Raw genomic sequence first — 25,263 nt, 5'->3', positions numbered from 1 at the left:
GACTGTGGGGCTTGAGGGAGTCGCCACCCAAAGTGTAGATTGTATGGTCGTTTGCTTTGGCCTGTCGGTGAGCTTTAAACATCCCCAGTCATGGAACGTTTTCACTGCTCATTAAAATGGAAATGCGGTGAAGTCGTCCTACATGGGGAGGAAAGGTAATGACGAGGGTTGACCTTTTTTTTTTTTTTTTGTTCATTTTTCAGATACATTCATTTGGAAGAGGAAGGAATGGCTGCTGGCCCTGTGTTAGGAACCAAAGTCTTCACACACCTGCAAGAGAGAGAGGGGGAGGGAAAGAAAAAAAAAAGAACGACACAAATGCGCCCTATGAAAAGAGACAGATTGGATCAACAGCTGGTGCAAGGGGGAAGCGAAGGCAAACCTTTTCACCAGGTCCTTGAAATACAAGCTGCAGGAAGCTAGAACATTTTGGTGGACTTCAAACTCTTTGCCTTCAACAATAATTTTCAGGTCTGTAAACTCTTTCGCTCTGCGCTGTTGGTTGAGCTCCTTCAACATCTCTGTAGAAGAAGAAAAAGAAACAGACAGTGCCACATGTGGCGTTAGAAATTCCTTTTTCACACATTAGCAACAATAGCATAACAGCAAAACACGCAGCATTTCAGCCGGTAACACGGAGCAACGTTCAGTATTGAGAGAAGAGACGTGGAAATTTAGCACTTAACATTTCTGCAATTGTGTAAAAGCTTAAAGAAACACAAAACTGGGAAGGACACCATTATCAGTGCAGGACACTCTCCAGATTGCTAGAAAATTCTTTGGTTCATTGATGAGTTGACCTTCAAACGTTCTTTAAAACTCTCTCTCTGTTTTTCTTGGAACAATCTTGGATGCCCGGAACAATCCGAAACGCCGTTGGAAGCTGCATTAGACCGCGCGGTGTATAAAAAGGTGTAGCGGCAGAGTCCTGGGCCTGGCGATAGCTACGGCAGAGGCACTTGTTTCTCTGGATCCTAATGAGGTACCACGAGAGGATGCCGATGGAAGATCAGCGGCAGATGAGCAACTTATTCTACAGCCTGAGGTGGAATAACCAGCGCCGGAGCTCTGTTAAAGCCCAATCAACCGCGCTTCAGAGGGGGATAATGCGGAACGCTGGGATTTTCAAGGAGCCGGCCTCCGTACTGACACTGCAGAATTAACGGCGCGCTTTAGCCGGACCGCAGGCTGTGATGAATACTCAACATCTATTTGGCACACAGTGTTGTATACAAGGAACTGGAACATGCTGGGGAGGTAAGATAGATGGTGGTGGAGATAACGGAATCGTCAGAAGAGCCGCTTTTTCCAGCAGAATGTTGTTACATGCGCTGCTTTCAGTCATCCAGTGAAGGAAACTGATCAGTCATCTGATCGTTCTGGCTGCGTTTACGCTGAAATGGAGGTGATTGACTCATCCCAGATGGGATTTAATGAACTTAAATCGACTCCGTTTCCTCTTTTTGCCTGGAATTGCTCCTCAGTTGGCATCTAACGCTGTCCCGATCGCTGAAGCTCTGAGTTCCTTTGGTCCGTTTAGTTAACAGTAAACACACGATTCAAACGGGCGCCGGGATACACGCCTTCATCCGTCGCTCCGCTTCCCACTTATCAAATCAGGGTAATAATGGGCAGAATGGCGCCTTGCTAAATAAGCAAACCAACTAGAGGAGGATGCAATTATAAATCCAAATTTGCGGCGATTTGTGCAGCTGCGTGGTCAGAGCCGGCCGTGCACACACAAAAACGGCCTTCATCAGTCTCCCCCCACTCCTATTTCTCTGTGCCGCCGCTTGTCATCTGGTCAGCTATCTGATTACTGTGTGGGCATGGACTGTGAGCAGTGAATACACAGCAGCTTAAGAGAATCTCCAGCAACCGATATGGCTCTCAACTCCAATCAGCCACACTGCGCACCATCCTTTCGTCCTCAGAATAGAGAGTGAGTCGGGAGGGGGGCTCGACTTGTCAGCAAAACAATGGCCGCCTCCCTCAGAGCTGTGAAGACACACCTGAATGCCTGATGGTAAAGCTAATTATGTCTTCTTTTTGGTTGGAGCGGCGAGCCTCCGTGAACACTTCATCACCAGCGGGAACCATGAAACTGCACGTGGCGTTCCCTTTCTGGGGTTTGGCACGATAGCGCGTTAAGTTACCGGCGTGTTCGGCGGCTCTGAAACGCCGAACGTCTCAATACTATTCGAGCGAATCCAGATGGAATAAAACAGGCTTGTTTTGCCGGAGACATGTTGTGCTCCACACCAGAACACACCACAGGCTGCCGCTGGTGATGGCGGCGTTTGCTGCTCGCAACCATTTGGCAATAATAACCAGGTCCTGAGCTGGCTCTTCATGATTGGTTGACACCCGGACCGTGCAGGGGGCATAAAACCACACACTTCTGCTGTTCAGCCTAGTAACTATACTCTACTGTCAAACCACTCTCAGCGCCGCGGCCAATGGCGTCCTCGAGCGCCACGTCCCGTGTCCTATCAGCGCGTTCACAGACACCTCCCGACTACAAGGTGTGGTGATTCCTAATTGGCTGCTGTTAAAGGGAGTGGTGGCACGCCATTGGTGTACGAGGGAGCCATTTTAGGCTTCTACATGTAAATAGTGTGGGTTTTTTGCTTTAGATCCACCATTTTGTCTTCATCCCAAAATCATTTATTCATTAATGATGCTACTTCAAAATCTTGGAATATCTCTGCCAGAGTAGTTGAGTTGTTGCTGGAAAATGTTATATTGAAATTCTATACTACACGCAATTCAATTGCAGCTAAATTACATTAATTTTTCTCCACATATTTGGCCATTAATTTAAAATAAAACCATTTTGTCGTGCTCTATGGATATTTTGGGGTGTTATAATTATCTCACACTTCTATTAGTATTGAAGTAAATAAATTATATAGGGGTTTAAAATGATTTTCAAAATGAATTTTTTTTTTTTAATTGTTCCTAAAAACAGATTTTTAAAAATGTATTCCATATTAAAATATATGAGCAATAAATTGTGCTGAGGACAGAAAATACATTTCAAATATACTTAAATGTAGGAAAATTCACTTTATTTCAGTAGGAGTAGATCAAATTCATCTGCCATGGTCTCAAATCCTAAATTGTTTAAATCTGTACGACCCAAAATTACATTCAACACTTTATTTCGATGAAGCAGGATTTCCTTTTTGTCTATATGAGGATTTATTTAATTTTTTTAGGCGTTTAAGATTTTTTTTATGCCAGTTCTTTCTGTATTTGAATTAGAATTAGAAAAGAATTAAAATTTCATTTTGTCATTTTTTTGGTGCTTCAAAAGAAATCTATCATTTTTCAAAATAAATCTTTCTTTAAATTAAAATGAGTTTGTAATTCTCTTTAGAATCTATGTAATCATCATTGCCATCAAATACATGATTTTCAATTCACAAATTTACAAACCAAAATTACATTTTAAAAAAATCCAAGTGTTTCTTTAATGTGGCATTATTTATATATTTGAAAATTACTGAGCATTTTGATTATTACTGCAGGAAAACAAGAACTGTTTGAAAAGAGGAAACAAACCATGGAAACAAACTATTTCCCCAACAGAGAGCAAAAAAGATTGTGTGACAAAACCAATAAATCCTTTCATAATAATTCATCTTAAATCTAGTTTTCAACGAAACACCTCAGATTTCTATTTGGAACCCTCCAAAGTCAAGAAAAGAAAAAGAAAAAGCAATCAAATCTGCCTTTTTTTCCTCATTTGTAAGAAAACAACTTCCCTTCACTGGCTGATTTAATGCTCAGCTGAAACTCAAGGGAACATCTTAGTTTCCAGAAGAGGTCAAAGGATGGATGGATGGATGGATGGATGGATGGATGGATGGATGGATGGATGGATCTTGTGTTACTGTATCAACCAAGAGAAGGGGAAAAATGCATTCTTTAAAAACTATTTACAAAACCCCTTATTCAGTTACTTTCACTCCCTCAGCAGGTGAAACCCTTCAGCTTCCTTTATTACATCAACATAAAGTTTCTGTTCGCAGGTAAATACAATTGTGTCCTTTTCTCCAAGTGAAAAAAGTGCACTTTAATAAACTGAATAATGCAATAGTCACATTACCAGAACTTTTTTCCCAGAATTTTCTATTATTTGATATTGTACGGAAAACATATTTTCTAGCTTTTATATCACCGATCCCCCAAAAGTACCAGAGATTATTTGTCAGGGATATTTTATATTTAAACCTTGACACACGAATACAGGTACATAAAACACCAAAAACTCAGTTGAGGCCTATTGCACTAATTACAGATCCATTATTTATTGATGTTTATCAGCCCGAGAGGGGACGAGGACGCAGCCACCTTCTTACAAGCAGATTTGAGTTTTAACATCTCCATCTTCATTTCAGGTCAGTTCAGTTCAAAAGCCCTTGTGACTAAATGTCAAGTTTTATCAGCTGCGAAATGCCGTGAACACTATCAGAACACTCATCTGGATGCCATCGTCTGCACAAACGATGCTTTCCGCAGATAAAAGCGCCGCCGCTCCGGCTCTTTCAGGGCCTAATTACTCTGAACGGCCTCTCAGAACATACCTCCAACAATCACCGCCACATTCATCTCTGGAGCCGCCTTTACCGTCGCTGCTCCCTCCCAGCAAATCAGCGCGCGCCACGCGTCACAAATCCTCCAGACCGCTTCAATCCCGAGCTGTCCTGATTTCGCTCTGTGAGAGCGCGGCGGCACCATCCAGCCTCGTAGAATAGTCCATGATGAGGAAGCTTATTTTTGTCTGCTCTTTGCTCCGAGCACGGCTGTCAAAGTGCCCAGTCTGAGCTGTGATGGGGGGGCCTCAAAGAGAGGATAAGAAAAAGGGGCTGGGACAAAGTGTAGAACCTGTGCCCCTCGAAGAGGCCGGCTGGGCCTTTGTTGTCTCTCCCAGATGGGCCACAATTAAAGACAAGGAGTGACAAAAAATCCCTCCTCTGCTGTTTTTCTACCAGTAGGACGTCCACATATATCTCTGAAGTGCAGGTCAGCGTGCGTGTGTGTGTGTGAATGGTGCTGTACAACAATGCTCACAAACGCAGCCCTGGGAGCATCGGAGTGTTCTCCTGCCACTGTCATGAATGGCCTCTATGAAGAGGAGGAGGAGGTGGAGGAGGAGTGTTCTGGTCTCCGGCTGGTCCTCTGCTCCTCGTTATCAAGGCGGAGATGGGAGACAGCCGGTGTTCTAAACACATGCACGCCGCTTCATACATCGGCGGCAACATGTCAAAATCTCAACCCGTTTTCTAAGCAGAAATAGACCAATAATGGAAGCACAAACTGGAGGTTACGAGTCAGTCTGGTTAAACTTCACAAGAGGTTACACTTTCTATTTGTGACAGGAGAGCTCTAAGAGCCTTGGATTGCTATTTTTGTAGGGAGAGAAATAAATATATTTATTACCCAGTTATTATTCCTGAGCTGTCAAACACAGGAGTCCTACAAACCTGAAACTAAAGTTATGTTTCAGTTTGCATATTTATTATACTAAAAATAAGCTTATTGATCAACTACTACTAATCATAACAGTCATAATAATATAGTAATAGTGTAAGTACTGTGTATATGCCAACTATAGGAAATTTAGAACACCACGGAAGGGGAGAAGGATTTTGTAGCTCTTTTTTCCACTTTCTCCACGTAAGTGACAACAATAATAAAACAGTAGCGGCAAATGTAGAGCGAGCGGGCTAACCCACATCAGACACACCGCAGGAATAAACCTAGACCCCAAGAAGAACTGGAACAGAAGTTCCGAAAGAAATTCAAGTGATTTTCAAGGTTATTCTTGCTATCAAATCACACAGCCTGTGTTTATTTCCAATTAAAATGTATGGCCAAGACGGGATTTACACGTTTTAATTGGGATGTACCGACGAGAGTCTAGTTGTACTGATGAGGGACATTGGTCGTGCGTGTGTGTGTACGTGCGTGAGTGTGTGTGTGGGAGGATGGGGGGGGCTCTTTGCCACACTGTCTGTCTTTAAACCTCCAGGAATGTGTTAACTACAGCGCAGGACAATTATGTGACGATCGGGAACGACTCCATTCCCTCACCACTCCTGCAGGTTTCCACTGGAATAAGAGGCCCATTCAAGCTCTCGGAGACACACAGATGGAAACAGCCACCTCAGTGTGAAGCAGCTCAGGGCGATCCACGTTCTGCATCTGTCTGCAAACTTGACCTTGACTTGACACCTCATAAAAGTATCATGGAACGTTCCACCATTCTGCTAATATAATCCGAGCTGGTGAGACCTTCTCGAAAATAGGGAGAGTTCACTTAAATCAAGCGAGCCACAACACAGAGGGCCCCTTAAAGCCAGAAAAACTGTTTTTTCCTCTTTTCTTTAAAAAGGAGGGCTTGCTCTTGGGCAAATTTGACCCGTTTTGTCCGATTTTGACCTGTCTCAGTCATTTCTCCATAAGAATCTTAAAAGAAAGTCCTATAAGGAAATGACTTGGGCAGAAATACAGGCTGATGAGATGCACTTCTTCATTACCCGATTAAACATAAATTAATTACTAAATGAAGGCTGCATGGCTGGTTAACTGACAGAGAATTACGACAGCGATCAACGCCAGCAAGACTGTTGGCACGACACCTCTGAGCAGAATTCTGCAGCCTGCTTGTCCATTTGAATTTGTGCCGATTGTGCAAATTCAGTGTTGTAACCATTGGAAATCATTAATAAACTAACCCAATTCAGCAGATATTTAAAAATCACATAACATCCGAACTCTTTCTTATGGCGGCTACGAGCACATCCTACTGCAAGTTGCTCCGATGAGACTGAAAATATAATTCCTGTGGGGAGCTCCAACTATTAAAGGCGAGCATGCATAAAAATGCACTTTTTTTATTACTCAGGCTGAGCTTAAGCCTCAGAATGTGGATCGGCTTTTCTGTCATTGTGCCAAAGAGGCATTACGCCAACATGCATTTGAATTATTTTTTCATTTAAACAAAAACTGGGAGCCACGTGAACTAGGCTAGCCCCCGACAGATTAGCAATCATTCTGCTTCAGCATTAATGGAGGACGTCATTGTCAAGCTCAGCCCAGGGTTAAGTCATTTATCCACCCCGTGACTAATAACAATGTCATTTGTGCAGAAACACGCCGGCGTTTATGCAGGGAGATGCACGTGTGGGCGTGCATGTGCAAACACGCATCAGACTTTAAGTAAGACAATGTCATAATGGAATGATCCCAATAACAATGTTGGAGTCACTGGCTTGTGCTGATAACATACTGTATGCTTGCCGAGGGGGGGTGGGGGGGGTTTCATTAGAACAGAGTGGGTGCGCAACACTTCTCCATCTTCCTTTTTAATTAAATTGCCAAGTTACTGTTTCATGTGAATTACTGCAAGGACAAGAGTTCTGCTGGAGCCACGTTATCAATCCTGATGGAAAAAGAGGGCTAATTGAGTGAAATGAATCATCTGGACGCACGTCTGCTGCACATCGCAGCCTTTCAGAGCAAACATATGCATAAACAATGTTTTATCCTCCATTCACCTTGAGAAGGTTGAGTGCGCCGCTCAATTCCACTCGAGGGTCCGGCGAGTGCAGACACATTCAGGTACTTTTTTTTCTATTCTGGGGTTTTTGTGCATGGTTTGGTCAAGCTGCTGCTATCTCAAGCACGTACATTCACCCGAAAGATGGCCGTTTACGTCACCAGCCATCGCTGCCCCGTCATTTTAAATAGGGCAGTATTGTGATTGTGATATAGGTCGCTTAAAAAGCCGGTTGCTAATGAGGCCTCTAAAATGGAGAATTCTCCAATTATTAATCCTTTCCAGGAGCATTTTCTGTACAGAACGATGACTCAGCTGGGGGCTTTTGTGGTTAACAACACATAACCTCCTGAAAAAAGCCCGCTGGCAGAAGGGCGACAACAACGGTGCGGTACACAAAAGCGATTAGCACAGTTTGAGAAAGAAGTGATTCCTCCACGGTGCTTAAAAAGGACGTGCGTCATTACATTAATTGGAGGATGCGCAGCTGCATGTAAATGGCAACATTAGTGGAAACTCCATTCTCGCTCACCATGTTTACCACTTGGCTGGATTATGATATCTCTCTTTTTTCATAAATACGTGGACGCGTACATCTTTTACAACTTTGTACCTTCAGCTAAAAACACAAGTGTTGATGTGGTCACGTTTGCAGCTTCCAAGGAAAAGACCCGGACATTTAATGAGCAAAGCCAGTCGACTTTATAACGATTAGAGCAATAGTCCAGACGTGATAAAGCTAAAATAATTACACTTTTTAGTGCAAAGGATTAGTGTTTAATTATGTGATATCGGAATTTTGTACTCTTTCTGCAGCATAGTTAACTTTAGAGCTGTGACAACACAGTTTTGCTTCAAGGTTCCCAGGAAAAAAAGCTTTTGCATAAAAAGTGCTTTGACTGAGCATTCCTTCATTTTGGAGCCCTTTAAAACACCCGTGCAGGTTGACAAAGAGGCTCTCAGTGATCAAAGTTTTGGTTTTTGTTTCAGACTTGAATTCCTGCTGTTGTTACGCAGGATGACATTGAGCTGCTGCAGCTCTTCTGGAGCCCATTCGCCAAAAATACAAAAAAGCTCTGCCTGGAAATGCCTGAATGTCGACACAGCAGCTTTTAAGCTGGACTTACAGGTCCGTACAAAGGAAATTATGGCTCAGAATTCCCTTCACTTCTCTAAAAGTTAAGGAGTTCTTCTCCTCTTCTGAAGACACCAGCAGGTCTGGCTAAGCCCGCTGCTACCCTTCACATTTAAAAACCACGCACATAGCTGTGGCCGAGCGCAGATGCCAGCGTATGTGTGAGAGAATGTAGATATGCTGCCCGGCCTGTTTCACGCCTCGACCGTGTTTACGACTTTGGTTTGCGTCCCATTCTCGCGAGCTGCGCACGTGGGTGACGCTCGCCTCTGCTCGCAGCAAGAAAAGCGACGTGGAGGAAGAGGGAAAACCGAAACGTCCACGTCAACAGAGCGGCTGGAGATAAATGTCACGGCTCGCCCTGAAGACACCGTGTTTACTGGGCAACTTTTGGAATGTGGCAGCAGCCCAAGCAGAAAGGTTAGCGGCAGAGGTTAGGTGGTGCGTGGGGAAGCTTCTCAGACCACTGCACACCTGAGCAGCGCTTCCAGAGTCGTGGGGGTCTTTTTGAGGCTTATTTCTGCGGCTGCAAAGATGGCGGCTACATTAATCTAGTGGGAGCTGCTGCTGGTCCGTTAGTGTGCTGGATTGGGAGCCTCAAGGCCCACCTTTTCTGAAAGTTGCAATTGGAGCTTTACTCTTTCACGTAATGATTTTATCCCACTTTCCAGCCAGCCGCATGATATAATTAAACAATATGTGTATCGGTGAGGAGTGACTTGGTACACTGATGCTGCAGGATGATAATAATCAACACTATAATTCAGAGCTTTAGCCTCTAGCAACAAAACACATTTCGCAAATTTAATCGGGCAAGAGCATATTGCTGTTTTCAGCATCATTGTTTTCCATCTTACAGCGAAGGAATACATTTACGCGGCACACCGCTAGCCTGCAAAGATTTTCTGATCGGAATTCAGACCAGTGTCATTTGTCTAAGTCAGGAAAAAAGGCATCTTATCTTCACACCCAAAGCCTGTTGTGCTGCTCAAAGTTAGCAGGATAATTAGCCAAAGGAAGGGGGACATTCTGGATAATGTATGGTCCATTAATATTTATTAGATGTTGTGCCTGCATTTTTAGGCTCTTTAGGAAAAACACAAAAAAAAAAAAGCGTGACTATTCGCTCACAAATGTGAGCACAGCAGGAAGCACGAGCGAGCTGATGGCGACGAACTTCTGCAGTTTTTACCAAGATGTTAGCAAAAACTCCAGAACATCTGCTCCTGTTTTGGATGTCGAGCTCTCTCCCCGCTGCAATTACGTCTTCTCATTAGTAAAAAAACTTCCAGTATCGACCGGCTTCCTGGTAACATCTGCTGGGTTACACTCGACTTCATTGATAATGCATTACTGCCTTTTTCATGGCGCGATGTGCGGAATAAAACATCGACATCTGACTCGTGCCAATTAATCCTGTCGTATCAGATATGACATGCGCTGCTTGAGATTCAGAGCCACTTGCTGGATAACCTCCATTCACTTTGACACGACTTTACAGCAAAATTAATCTGCGGCAGCACAACTGAAGGCAGGAGATGTTTCATGCCAGCAAATGGTGCTTGTCCCGTCTCCCAAATACTGAATGCTTTTTAATGGCTGCGAGTGATGCAATGTCACACTCTATCACAACTCTAGAAATCACTTACGCTGCATGTGTGTGTGCGTAGTCTATAATCCCAGGCAGACTACATTAGAAGATAAATGCAGCAGGAGTACAATTACTCAAATATTGCATAGTGCAGTCGAGCAATGTTAATATTGGGCGTTATTTATTTAAATCATCGCGCCTTCTGAACTAACACACGAGCCCCCACATGTAGTTAAAGTACAGCGGTGATGGAATAGTAGATATAAATGAAAAATTAGGGCGAAATCTACTGAAAACTAGAGTAAAATCTAAAGACAAAACTATTTTACTTGATATAATTAATTTTTATTTGCAGTGTCAAGGATAAATACCTTTAGCATGAGTTCTGAATATTTTACAAAGTAGTATTGATTAAAATATTAGCATAAACCCACATGTCAAACCAAGATTATAATTTGAGTAACACCGCAGTGTCTTTGCTCGCCATGAAAAACTTAACACCCGGATCTATATAATTCATTAGCTTCACATAAAGGTGGCGAGTTCCCAAATGTCCCCCGAGTTCACTCCTATTATTTGATTCCACTCTGGTCAATCCCTCCAGCTTGCTTAAAATTATTTTCATAAATCTAACTTTGGAAATCAAATTAAACATCTGTTATTTAATCAACCAACTTAACACCACACCACCTACACTCAATAATTACTCTACCTAAGTACTTATTTCCTCTCTACTGCCTCAGAATTTTTCAGTTTTACTCAAAAGGTTCAAAATATAGTTCTTTCTTTTATGTCCACACTGTTAAGCCGGAGGTTTTAAGGGAAAAAAAAAACGGCATCAGAGAGAAGAAAACTTTATAAAAACAAGAGTTTAAACACAGATGGCGTGTGTACCCAGGACATGAGTCCGGGGAGAAAAGGGAGGTGAGGCAAAGTCAAGAAGAGAGGAGGAATTGGGGGGGAGGAAGGGGTTATAAGTGGGCACGGGGAGCAGGTGGGAGCCGGCGCTGACGGCTGGAGAAGATGCTGAGAGGCAGCAGTATGGGAGGAATAAAGCTGACAGCGGAGGCTGAGTGAAACAAGCAGACAATTGCAGTGAAGACGACAAGTGGGAAAGGAGGGATGGAGGAGGAAGAGGAGGAGAAAGGAGTAGATACACTGCCCCCTCCAGTGTGGCAGGGAGCCGGGCGGCTGCTCTCCAGCAGCAGCGCATCTGTGATTATGCACGTGGGAGCCGGGCTGTCAGGCTCCAGGTCCTGCGACTCTGGCTGGCTGAGCTCTATCTCAGAAAATCTTGGTGATTAATGAAGCCGGTGCCACATTGTGCATGGAGGAGGTGGATGAGGAATGATCAATCTTAATGAGCTAGCCAGCGTCTCTGTATTAACTGCGGGGGGAGAGAACGTATGGGGCTCCTGGCGGAGCTTCTATCCTTTAAAATACCATAACGAGGGAGATAAAGAACCGGGGTGAGCTTTTTTCCCCTCAGCTTATGACACACTGTTGTTATACGCCTCGTTCTCCTCCCCCCTTCATTTTCTTGTCCCCTGAGAGCTCGAGCTGTACTCGAATCTGTAGACGTCTCAATAGAAGTCATCCTGTGCAATGCAAATAGGACAACATCAAGCAGCTGCTATGCTACATGCTACAGTCTTACAAGAGAATCACCTGCACATACTTGGTCTACTCCTACTGCAATAAGTTCAAACTTCATTAATAATCTTCCACTTCCATCCGCTTCCAACAGAACTACTCTGAGTAAAAAAAAAAAAAGAGAGCAAACCCCCCCCCCCCCCCCCAAAAAAAAATAAAATAAAAACCTTTGCAATGAAAATCCCTGCATTTCATATTTCAAGCTAAGCCTGTTTTGGAATCATAACCCTGGCTCGGCTCTAGCTAATCCTGATGTAGATGGCTTTAAGATAATCGCCCAGCACAACACGGCAGCGGCTTTAATTCATTTACCGACGCTCATTCTGCAGGCCCTGATCCCAGTCAGCATATTGAGAATTTAGCGTTTTTACCTCCCAAAAGAAAGCAAAGAAAGCACAACAGCAGTCGAGTCTGAATTACAGTAGTCATATCTGCGCTCAGGAAACAATAAGGCAAAGTGGGAAGAAAAAAGAAAAGGGCTTAATGAACGTGCCAACTGTGATTAATGGTCTTAGTTTCGGCATCACAAACGGGTTGTGTTTCCATTCCTTTGGATGTCCTGTGCTGCTCACAGTATAATCTCAGGGTTAAATCCAAATGAATATTTATGCATCATTAATAACACTCTATGCTTTATGTCTATTTAATAACTGCAGCTATTCCAGTCTGAGGTGAACTGTACACCATATCCTGAAACATCATTATCAGATCTGGGTACATAATATAGCAGTAACGAGGCAAAATGACCCAATAAAACTGCATATCGATTCAAAAATAGCCTTTAATGAGAGCCTCTACTATGCGGTCCCGACACCCACAGTTTGGCCTAGAAAACAGTAAATTTAGAAATGTATGGTCTCCTTATTTTGTGATGATGTTGTTGAGAAGAAAGGGTCGAGAGGACGCTGAGGTTTGGTCCCGAACTAGAACAAATATTTCAAATTCACCAGAGCCGAAGTTAAAGAATAAGGCAAATAAAGCTGATGAAATGGTGGCGGCAGCAGAGGGAAGGTGAAGCGGTCCTGAAAGTGAGGCTGTGCTGCGCTCCCCACAGGAAAACATGGATTTTAACTCAGTGAGGCATCTTAATTGCATTCACTAGCAGCTCCGGAGCCGCGCGGTCCCCAGATGATGGCTGATGTGTTCTGACTGGAAGATGAACTTCCCCGGTTCTAGCCGGACACGTGCGCGCCTCTGGTGGTGTGTTTGCGCTCATGTGAGTCCACACATATGATCTTCTGGGCACACTTGTGTGCGTTTGTACCGCGCTAAAACACAACCTGTTACCAGGCGGAGGGACCCCGCTCAACAATCTAACCGGGAAAACAAATAAAGCTGAAAATACGGGCTGCACAGGCGACACGGTGTTACACTTTACGAGCCAGAGCTGCTTAATTGTGTTCACTGCGAGCAGGGCCGCGCCTCCCGAGCTCAGCACTAGCTATGCCAGGCTGATATTCATCACGGCAGCCATCGATTTTAATTGTGTGGTCAATAGACACACACCGACTCGGCTCTCAGCATCTCCCTCTTTCTCATCTCCATCCTCTCTTTGTATTGATAGCTACTTCTCTAAGCACCTTCACTTACATGGCCCTATTACTTTCCTTGCTCGTCCTGCCCTTCAACAATCCGCAGTAATGCGTCGACAACCGTGAGTGTCGTGGCTCCTGCAGATGCGAGCAGATAAGCCGGCGTGTAGGAAGGTTTGGAGCGACGTTGTTTTTGTATTTGCATCTGAGAAACGGGAGATGATTAAAAAGGACGGCGTGGGCGGGCGTGAAGGAAATTAACAGCAGTCCGAGAAGATGGAGTACGATTTCCGCGTTTAGATGTGCAGGTATTATGAACCGTCCTGCTGTGGACGGAGGAACCAGGCGGGCAGATCACAGCCTGGCGGTTGGCACGTCTCAGCAGGTGATCGGGTTAAAGCCGCCCTGTGCACACGGACACAGGCACCGAACACACATCCCATACACAGAAAACAGATACATATAGATAGCAGAGAGCGTGTGTGTGTGTGTGTGCGTGTGTGTGTGTGTGAGTAAGAGAGAGAGCAGTTGTTGATGTGCCCACTGATGCAGAGCGGAGACAAATTGCTCCCTTTGAAGGCAGAGCCAAATCAAACACGGAGTGTGATTTCTGTCACTGTGCTGTTTGGCTTTAAGGCTGTGGGGCTGACATCTGACAAAACATCCATAGAGTCACACCCACGCACGGACACGCGCGCGCACGCCGGCCCGTGCGGCTGGATTAAGGACGGAGAGCTCCGTCGGCGCCGCGAAGATTGGGGCCTTCGCCATCAAAAAGCCACAAAGGCTTCTCCACAAATCAGCGCTTCCTCCCCTCGTGTTTGGGGGCTGAGGCTCTTTAGAATGCAGCCACACAGACACTTAAGCACTGGCTTTAGCATTTAAACGGTTTGTCCAATAATCACTTCAGACAACCCTCTAACGTAGGACGCGTGATTGGGATTCCTCCACTGCGGCTCGGCATTAGCGTATAGTGCTCATAACTTAAATTGAATTTGCAGGGATATGTTGTTTCATCCCTTTGTAGCGCAGCCGCGCAGGCTTGGTTTTCCCATCAATTTACCCTTCGACCTTTAATTCCGTATGAAACTAATGGATACTTTCCACGTGTAAGAGTTTTTCTTTTTGCAACAGCACTGGTTAAAAAGTACAGTTTCACGTTTGGGGTTGCGTGGGTGTTTTTCAGGTAAGTTCAGCATAAATTTCCATAATTTCCCTCGATGCGTTTACAGAGCAGAGATGTCTGCATCATCTATATACTGGGCTAACTGATTTCAAACAGCTCGCGCGCGGTGTGTGGAAGCGAGGTTATTTTGTGACCTCTTGGACTGAGCGAGACAGCAGGAGGAGAGGAGAAAGCGACAGGAAGTGACAAGAGAGATAACAAAAGGAAAGAAGCGGCGACAGCAAAGGGGCAGGAGTGAGGGTCAGGTTAGCGAGGCTGGCGATGATGCGATTATAGCAGCTGAGCTAAGTGGTCACCTATTTTCACTGCTCAGTGGTTATTAATCATGCTATCATTGTTAGATGCTATGCTATTATAATGTTTGATTCCTGTAGCTAACAAGGATGGAACGCTGCAGATATGAAGAGATATAAGTGCCTCTGCCTGGAGAATGTCCTTCACAGGGGCCTCTGCAAGGCATTAACTATGTATACCGCTGAAAAACTGCAAACTTCGACATAGAAATACAGCCGCCATCAAGCTGTGCTGATAGAATCTGATCCAATAACTTTGGCATAACATGAAATACAGAAACACCGTTTCTTCTGCGGTGCCGCAACAAACCGACAGTGTTTTCTTTCATCGCTTGGATCCGTGTTCTGGAATTCCAATTAAATTCTAGATTCTTTGGCCTGTTAGAGAAAGTCGGTAGGTTTTGACATGTACATGGCTAATGGATCATGACAGGCTATTCAACAGAGGAGCAAAGAAGCTCAAATTCATTCAGGGACTTTGCCGACAAGCACATCTAATTATCCATTTCCAATTCTACCTGCAGTCTCATTTCAATGTATCGCAGACAGCAGGCAAAATAATTGCTTTTTTGCCATCTCCAAGTTCATTTGCACCATTCTTATTGATCACAATGAGCCGGGAATAAGAAAACAATCTAAACCTAAATTAAAAGCTTCATTAAATGTGAAAATTGGTCAGGGAATTGTGAACATCTGTTTCCAGCGCCCTGCGTCATAAACCCCAAGGTTAAAGCAAACACTAATTTATGGCGCTCAAAAACACAGACATCGTCTGTGAACATCTTTGCAAACAACCGAGAAGAGAGTTGGAGTTGCAAGTTTTATTTTATCTTGTTTTTTTGTTGTTGTAGCCTTGTTTTGGACAAACTGAACTGAGTGGAATTGATGGGCGGAGGTCACGGGGAACAGAGAGCTCGGTGCCTTTCAGATGGACTCATTGTCCCTCCAGCTTCCATTTCTGTGTATAAATTGCCAGTTAAGTAGCTCTGACTTTCAAATTTACATGTGATGGATTTCACGATTGGGGGGGAAAAAAAGTGAATCCATAATACGCTAAAAGCTCCACCTGCGCTGGCTCCATCAGCGGAGAGTGAGCGCGCTTACCTTTCGGGTGTCCGGGGTCGCTGAACTTGTACTTCCCCATCCCCACCGTCCGCAGCATCTGCAGGCCATTGAGAGACTCGTGATTGTCCGCCGTCGTGGGCTGGCCTTGCGCCGCTACCGTTGCCGCCACGGCTACCTGTCCGTTAGTCAGAGGCAAGGCAGGAGGCTGGATGAGGCCCGGGTGAGAGGCTAAGTGGCCGTTCCCCATCACGCTGTGAGGGTTTGGATGAACCACCTGGTTGGCTTGGGCAGTGAGGGCAGATGGCGCCACTGTGGGCTGAGCAGAGGGGTACGGAGGCTGGCTCGGCAAGCTGAGCACCAGAGAGGGGGCCTGCTGCGTCGACTGAGGCGTCAGCTGGAAGTGGGCGGTCATGAGAGGGTGCTGCGGGGGCACAGGTGTTTGGATGGAGGGGGTCACTCCTATGATCGGGGACTGTGCAGTCACGCTGTGGTTGTAAGAGGGCGGCTGCAGGGCGTAGGTATGTGGCATGAGGCTGGGCTGGCTCACCGTTGCAGCCCATGTCGGACCTATAAGCACACAAAAACATGCACCAAATTCAGATTATCATAGTAAAAAAAAAAAAAACACTACTTCTATAACCGAGTTCTTCCAGAAGGTTCATTTGAAACCACTTTTTAAGTCTAGAACTAGATGATCATATCAAAAGAAGGAAGGCAGTGCAGGGAAATAGATTCCCTCCAATTCTCAAGTTTTTAGATCACTTGTGACTTCAGATTTATTCAGATTACCATTTAATAAGAACATTATATTTAGAGTGAATATATGGAGAAAGCCTGGCTTTAAGAGCAAATCATTTTGCCTCTACAGGGATTTGGTGGCTGAGTCTGTGGTGGGAAGGTGGCATCATATTTTGCCTTTGTGCTTCCCTCCCTCGCTTATTCGATCCCACTCTCCCATCCCTCATTCTTCCCGCCGTGGTCCGAGCTCCAAAAATAGCCCACCAGTCTGTCACAGGGCCAAAGGCTAAATCACAGTGTGCAAAAAGCTCAAGAAAAAAAGAAGAAAGGAAGCTCACATTATTCATGATACTAGCCTTCCTGATAAAATAGTCTGCCTGGAGAGTGATGGAGAGGGAGGCTGAGATAAAAACGGAGGGAAGAAAGGAAAGAGGAATGAAGGACTCCAAAGCAGGGGCTTGTTCCTCCATTATTCACATGTCATTGAGCTCATCTGGACTGCACTGCACTTCCTTTCTTTTGTAGCTCATCTTGATTTATCATTTTAAACTGAAAGGATTAGCATTCCACAAGCTAGAAGTTTCAAGGTTTTTTTTAAGGAAAATAAAACATGCACATGCCGGAACATTTCTTTTGCCTAATAAAAAGCAAAACATGGGAAAATTGTCTGATGTCACAGATTCAGTGCACAAACAGCCTTATTTTTGGAATGTCTTCTAAAAAACAGTGTTATATTAGGTCAAAGCCCATTTTTTACATTCAAAATAGGCATTGTGATGAGAGGAAGTAATTTGGCAGAAACAATGCTCCTCCTTCAGCGTTGACATTGAGCTACGTCGTTACGAGAGCCGCCGCTCTCCTCTTTATTTATGCCACAATTTGCCTTGTGCAAAGAGCGGTAATAAAAACAGAACTATTTTTGTACAAAGAAACTTGGGGAAAGTTTGCTTTTCAAAGACAAACTTTCTTTAAGAGATCCAACAGTGTGGTTTTTGTTAAAGGAGCCCGTTGATTAATTCTGGCACGGCTGGCAGAGAACTTTCTGGCAACACAGTTCAGTGAAGTGTGGAGAGGAGCTGGCGCCATCGCAAACGCCAGTCACAGTTTGGAATCGCGCACGCACGCGGATCAATATGCGGGCCTTTTTCTCTGAGTGGAGTGTCATATGTGACAGCGTGCGAGGTCGGTGACGTCTCACTCTCCGAGCTGCAGCGTGGGTGTTGGAGCTGCTGTGAGAGCTCTGTGTGTGTGTGTGTGTGTGTGTGTGTGTGTGTGTGGGGGGGGGGGGGGGGGGGGGCGCAAAGTCTTGTTCAGCTACACACAATATAAGACTTCCAGAACTTCATGGCCAATTCAGCCAGACTTTCAGTGCACAGCAGGGGGTCTGGCCAAACAGCAGGGGGGGCGCAATAACGTCTTTGCATCTTTAAATGTCCTTGAATGATTTTTGCTCCGCTAACAGCTGATCAGGCTGTTTAATATTTCAGCAATCCACAAATCTATGCAACATTTATGTAAATTTAATTACAAGGCAAGCAGGAATAGAGCCCTGTTGGAAGCACTGTCAGATTGTTGTGTTTCTGTTATTTGTACGGAGAAAACTAAAACTCCGTGTGGGTATTCTTCCCAAATGAAAGACATTTGGGATGGGCAGGGGCCAGCGGAGCAATGGGAGGAAATGAACTGCTCTGGGGCAGAGCCATTCTAAATGAGTTCATTACAATAAGAGTTAAATTGTTCAATATTGGCCTAACTCATGTCTGGAGCGCCAACCCTGCTCCGTATTAAAAAAAGGAGGGGGCGTGGACAGAATAAGGTTGCGGTCTAAATTACACCTGGTGGAGATCATTTGAAGGACTTTTAGGTTCACAACAAAAGTTTAATTTAGATTAAATCAGCTTCACACAGTGATGCAATAAGAAGGGCAATAAAATGAGAACGGAGCAATAAAGTGGGAGACTGGAGTCTCTGATGGTGGCCGTGCGGTTTTCACTTTTATGTGATGTGCTGACATATTAAGAATTGTAAGTATAATGAAGCCAGTGTATAAAACGACAGAGGTTCTTGACTATGCATGACTGTGAATGTATGTGTATATATTCAAGTGGAGGGAATAGGTTGGTGGAGCATGAGACCGAGTCACCCTCATTAGCGTGGGGGTCATTGGCGGTGCAGCATATAAGCGGCCGTATGCAGACATGTGCTGTAAACTAGCCTCCCAGTGATGTCAGCTTTGCATTACTGGATGCACTCAGGCTGCCATCTTATACGTAAGTACATGCTGCGTGCGTCTGAGGCCCATTACCGCCGGGTTCGCCGTCCCGATGCTGTTTGGCAGGGGGTTCATCGGTGTCCCAGGGTGTGAGCTGGTTAATGGGTGTCTGGCCCCACCTCACCCCTGGAGCCAGGAGCAGACCTGAGCTCTGGCTGTCTCCGGAGACCTGCAGGGTGACAAACAAACCAATTAGAGCACAGGAAAACGAACAACCAACGCTTAGCACAACAAATAGATCCCTGGTGATTTAGCTTAAACTTTTCAAGATCACATACGTGGCTGTATTTTTTTAAGCTTTTGAACAAAAATCAAAATGTTACCATTAAAGGGACTTTTTTTTATTATTATTGACCGTGGCGTACAATTAGCTGCTAGCGAGTGCTGATTACAGCCTATATTCAAGGAACAGAGGGAAAGAAAAAGTCTATTACAGTCTCAAGAGTCTCTTGTAGCAAGCCCAATGTTTCTCTTTGGATACACTAACAACAATCAAATTTCTTGTGTGGACTATATTCAAATTTGGATCTTTTCCTATGAGAACTAGTACAGGCATATTAATTCTGCAATAAATTAAATGCTGTGTTCAGTCAAGTGAGATAATAGAATTCCAAACACAACAGAATAAGAAGAATTTTTTTACGGAGTGGCTGTAAACCTCTTGAAATAAGTGAATGAAAAGCTTTCTGAGTGTGGAGCAACAATCCAACAGTGCCAGACCGAAACATGAATTCTACACCCTTCTGCGCGCTCACATCTCCAATATTTTGAGCTGATAAGAGAGCAAGAAATGTTATCAGAGGAGCCCAGGCTGATGAAAACACAGGGTCAATCACCACTGGACCTTGAAGCAACGCTGGCCTCTCCCCATCAGCCGTTTGGACGCCTGCTCTGACAGCCGGGCAGGCTGAGGGCAGAGTCCAGCCTGATTCTCCGCTCACCCCAGCCAGCCCCCACAGTTAATAGAAAAGACCTGGTCACTGAGCCCCCGCCCACTGCATCCTTCCTGCCCGATCCCCCCAATCCCTCAATTTCATTATCCCCCTCCACCCGGCCTCCGCTTCATCAGGCACACCGCCGTGCATTCCAACATTCCCCCGACGGAGCGCGGGGCCGACTGAGCTGTGACAAAAATGCAATGCCATCGATCTGGTTCGGGTGGGGGGGCTTTACATATAAAAACGGACCACATTCCAGATTAGGATCCTGCTCAAAGATGGATTTATCTCGAGGTCGGTAACAATTAAAGAGCATTAACCCCGTCACTCAGCCTCCTTGTAAGAAAGAACCAAACATTTTGGCAAGTGTCAATACAACAAGCGCTAAATCTACGATGAAACGTGTTTGACAGGGCAAGAGGGCGGGGGTCGGAGGGGGCAGCAAAATGAAACAACTCAAGGCAAAGTAGAAAACAAAGTGATGGAGTGAAAGAGTGAAGCCCGGTTCAGGTGGGAGATGGGCTGTCAGCTCTTTTCGTGCGGCTCAGCCTGTCGGTTTCAGACGAGACAAAACTGAACCGGTTTACTCAGAGAAGGCCCCCGAGAGCTCCGGAGACTCCAGGAGTCAAAACTCTGACCGTTTTCAAGGTTTCTAAAGCCCACTATTTGTTTTAATGAGCATTTTTTCCTCCTCCGCTCTGTGGATTCTGGCCGCGGCGCTCTCCAGACATGTTTTTTTAACCTCCCCTTCCATACAAGCGACTGTTCATTAAGTCGCGGTGGTGGCTCTTGCTTTCTTTTTACCCAACACCTGATTCCCAATATTTTCTCATTAATACTCCCACCAATTTACCTGAAAACACACAAAACAAGGCTCTTCCTGAGTCAACCCACTGGTTTCATTGCTGCAGAACAAGCGACAGACTGACAGAACATCAGCTCGATCAAGGTTAGACAGAGCGTACACACGGCACACACTCTGTAAACACCAGCCTGTATGCACACACACACACAAAACCAGACAGGGTGTTTATTAAGACGGCATTCTTGTTGCAGGTAGACAGGAAGGTACTGCATGTACTGGGTCAGAGCCAGCCATTTTCTCTCCCAATTTTATTTGTACTGCCTATTTCCAGTCCCCTCCTCCCTGCTCGCCCATTATCACCAGGCAGCAGATGGTTTCTTCTGACTCAACAAAAACCATGCCGACAAAGAAGTGGGGGGCCAGATAAATCATTTCTGACTCTTGCAAAGCCATTCTGCATTTGTTGTCAAGCTGGCTGGGGAAAGGTAATTTTGTTCTATTTATTTATTTACTTTTGTATCAGTGCATTTACATTAGTATCGAACGTACCACTAAAATACAACTTTACACGCGCTAATTAGCACTCGTTTAGGTCAACAACTGAAGAAACACTGTATTAGATACAGTCTCGACTACTCTTTAGTGTTTCCACAATATATTTTGGCTGATTCGTGTACATACAAGACGGTGTCATTAAATGATGGTCCTTCATTCGCAGTATTAAAACTAATTGAGAAACAGAAGAGAAATCCTCACAATGCAAACATTTTCTTCTTTTGTGTCCCAAAGAATGATGAAATCATAATACATTAGGCTATAATACATGCTTGTTCTCCTCCATTGTGACAGCGAGATGACAGTAATTCCAGCTGGCATATCAGCTATTTTCTCAGGCATGGCAAACACTGACATCTGTCATAATGTGTGTTCCGTCCTTTATGTAGGAGTCGAGATCTGCATTAACGTGCAGCGGAACCTGTGGCCACAGGGCTCCATCTGCTCTGGGAACATACAGGGTCTCGCGGTGATCCAACTCTCTGGGCTTTGTTTGCTCCGAGTTGTAAACACCACCCACATCCAGATAACACCAGAACATTAGCTCATAGCTTTGCGGTTGCTGATCCATTTGTCCAACCCTGGTCTTCTGAACCAGTTTAACCCTCCAATAACACAGCCTAAGACACCCGATTTCTACAGAACAAATTCTCGGTATGTACTGTGTGTGCAGTAACACATCAATACTTACACCGGGACAAATAGTCCATCCATCGAGTGGAGAGACGGCTTAGTTTCTCCTGAGAAATCACTTCACTGATCAAGTCAGCGAGAAATGGCAAGAGAGGGTGTGTGAAGGAGAGCGGGGGCTGTTTCTATAACATCAGGGTCCCACTGGGATAAGCAATGATAGGGACCACCACGATCAAATCATCTAACTTCTATGAGACTTCATAGGTCCAGATGTGGAAAAAAGTGGTGCAACGGGAGGAGAAATATGTCGGTTTTAAAGGGAAAGGGGGCTGAAGGAGGGGGCTGGATTTAAAATCCTTCGACAAAAACACAGGCAGAGCAAACCAGCAAGACCTCCACACTGAGCTGATCTTGTCATTATCACGACTTCTGGATAAAATGAGATAAAGCGGCGCAGGCCAGGACATCACTGGTTAATTATCTCCTACCTTTTAAGGTGATGCTTACCTCTCGTGGCAAAATTCTGAGCACGAGGAAAATTAAAGCCCTCAGGCAAGGTGGAACTTCACCATCACTCAGCCGTGTGGTGATCATGCCTGCTAATGTGCAGCTATCCCGCTCGGTTTATACCATAATCTAGTTTGGCTAGAAACAAGTGTGGCTCCTGGATTTCTACTGGGTTTTGTAAAGAGCTGCAATTAATTAAAACATATTCAATGGGGATGAGATTGAATTCATAATCAGAACATAAAAAATAGCAGTTCTGTGCAAAATATTATAGAATAAAGTTGCTATTCCGCAACGACCAAATAATGAAAGAAAAAAAGGTTGGTGAGCAAAGGAAATAGAATTCCATTTGGACAGAATGGCTTTCTCTTCCCTTTGGCCGAGCATGGAGAGATACAGTGAATTTGGCTGAAATGTGAAGGGAATAATGGCTTTCTCCTGGGAAAAAGGAGAAAGAATGACAGCAAAGGAAGGAGTGAAAGATTGAGAAACAGAGTAAGACGAAGCTATCCATCACACGGCCTCGTGTCATTACCTTTGACAGATTGTTTTCATTTTATCTATGTAGATAGAGAGAGAGATAGAGAGATAGAGAGATAGATAGACAGACAGACAGACAGACAGACACAAAGAGAGAGATATAGATAGATAGAGCGCGACAGACAGACACAGAGAGAGAGAGAGAGAGATAGAGAGAGATAGAGAGATAGAGAGAGAGAGACAGAGAGACAGAGAGACAGAGAGACAGAGAGACAGACAGATAGATAGATAGATAGATAGATAGATAGATAGATAGATAGATAGATAGATAGATAGATAGATAGATAGATAGATAGATAGATAGATAGATAGATAGATAGATAGATAGATAGAGTTTTTCTCCTTTTCTCGTATCTCTTCTCCATAACAACGTGGTGACACCTAAATGTTCACTCCATTTGTTCTGAGCTTCCACCATAATGGTGATGAACACAGGAGCCGAACCAGAAGGCAGCCGAGTCCAATCTGTTCGACTGGAACACAGCGGTAAACAAAGAGGCGACTGCGCCATATTTTGGCATCCGTCTTAAAAATGTTCGCTGTGTTCCAAAATGCTGAGCAGCAGAGCGTTTTCAGCCCGACGGCTGCAGATCAGAAAGGCAGATGTGGCCCCCCCCTACCCACCCACTCTCCCCCAAAATCATCCACAGAAGTGCACTTAAAAATGTGATTGGGCATGTTTTTGAGCACCCTGGACCGGAGTTTTGCTGTATTTTGGAGAATGGAAAATGAAATCAGCTGTGTTAAGACCGTGGCGAGAAGACCTCAGCTTGAATATGAATAGATTGATATATTTAACGGTTGAAACAGCGTTTCCCAGCAATGACTTTCTTTAAGCTTTATACCCTCAGCAGTCACAGAACAAAAAACTAAAAATACAAAGTGAATCCTCCAGTAAACGCTGCCCCCCCCCCCCCCCCCCCCCCCCCCCAACCAACAGCAGAAAAACCTAATGAAAACGCCAGCGCCTGGTGGGTATATCTGCTATTGATGCGCCACAGAAAGAGCCAAAGGTACAGACTCTATATTTTCAGGCCCCCAGTCAAACGACTGAAGGGGAACGGACTTCGCTTCCTCTGAAGTTCCTGCTCAGACACTCGGACAGCCCGGCTCCGTGCTCACATCCCGGGAAAGACAAGCATGATCAAAAGAGAAAGGAAGACAAGCTTCAGTGGAAAAGCAAGGCTAGTAACCCCACCTAATATCCCGTGAGTGTTGCGAGGTGGTAGTTTAAGCCCTTCAAACCCCACCTTGGCCACCTTTTTCCCCCATGTTTTCCTTGGAGTGAGTGAATGGGCCGCTACAGAGGCCATATTTTATCTGTGGGACTCAGCGATGCTGGTAAAAGGCGACTGGTGTTCAGATACCGGAGCTGCGGAGGCTTCCTCGTGTCATGGTAACACCTCCCGGAGGAGCATGTCAGGCGCTGTGTTGCCGGCACTGCCACCGGCCAGAACAGCGAGAGACATGGGTCTTCAACGGGCCATGACCCCGCCTGATATGTGGTGAGCGTTTGGGGAACAAAATATCCACTACCTGTCACTGCAGCTGCCTCGGAGACCCTGGGATGAGTATGTAGCTCGCGTCAATGTTTGAAATTGAGAAAAGGACATGACAAATGTTTGGCCCTGTGTATTTCTGTGGGCATAAAGTGTCTGGTGGGCTTATGTGTCAACTGAGCCAAACACATTTAATTGCTTTCAAAAAATACTAACAGTGCTGGCAGATCCTAGATTGTTTTTGCACAGGATAAAAAATTATTTCGCAGAGATATAAATAAAGGACAAACTGCTATGTTTGCAAAATCCTGATCATGTTTCCCCCCCTCATTTATTAACTGGCATCATTAATGGCAGCATATTTGGTACCGCAGCTGTCTTCTATCGGCTGAGATAAACCTATGTGGCAGTGAGCACCCCCCCAACAACTTTAAACACCCCGTTTTTAATCACCTAAAAAGAAACAAGAATTTGAGGATTTGAGCGCGAGTGGGATGTCATTCGATTTTGGAGTTAAACATTTGATCTGCTTCAGAAATTTCATTCTGATGAGTTTTTAGTTTTCACAGCTCTGTGAAAAAATAAAATAACCAGCATTATTTCATGCTACCAGCAAATGCAAAGCTTCCTCCAACTATGTCCAGAATGTGCTCGGAATTCTGCTTTCATTTGCAATGTTCAAGGAAAACAAGGAAACAACACATAGTTCTTCCAGGTTGCACCGGGTCGTGTTGTGTTCTGTGTTCGCCCA

At 44.8% G+C, this 25,263-nt stretch overlaps 1 protein-coding gene across 3 annotated transcripts in view; it reads right to left on the bottom strand.

The window, feature by feature from the left end:
* LOC130516583 (kelch-like protein 29) overlaps positions 1–25,263 on the bottom strand; it is a 142,842-nt gene that overhangs the window by 52,408 nt on the left and 65,171 nt on the right. For all 3 annotated transcript variants that reach the window (XM_057017736.1, XM_057017738.1, XM_057017735.1), the window contains 3 exons: positions 19,069–19,204; positions 16,065–16,592; positions 383–521 (listed from right to left, as the gene is read on the bottom strand). In XM_057017736.1, the coding sequence (XP_056873716.1) occupies positions 383–521; positions 16,065–16,592; positions 19,069–19,204 (803 nt within the window). The remainder of the gene's footprint in view (positions 1–382; positions 522–16,064; positions 16,593–19,068; positions 19,205–25,263) is intronic.

Source organism: Takifugu flavidus, chromosome 19, assembly GCF_003711565.1.
Source record: "Takifugu flavidus isolate HTHZ2018 chromosome 19, ASM371156v2, whole genome shotgun sequence".
Classification (NCBI taxonomy): domain Eukaryota; kingdom Metazoa; phylum Chordata; class Actinopteri; order Tetraodontiformes; family Tetraodontidae; genus Takifugu; species Takifugu flavidus.
Note: the sequence above shows the minus strand (reverse complement) of the source record. Positions and strands in the feature narration are given on the sequence as shown.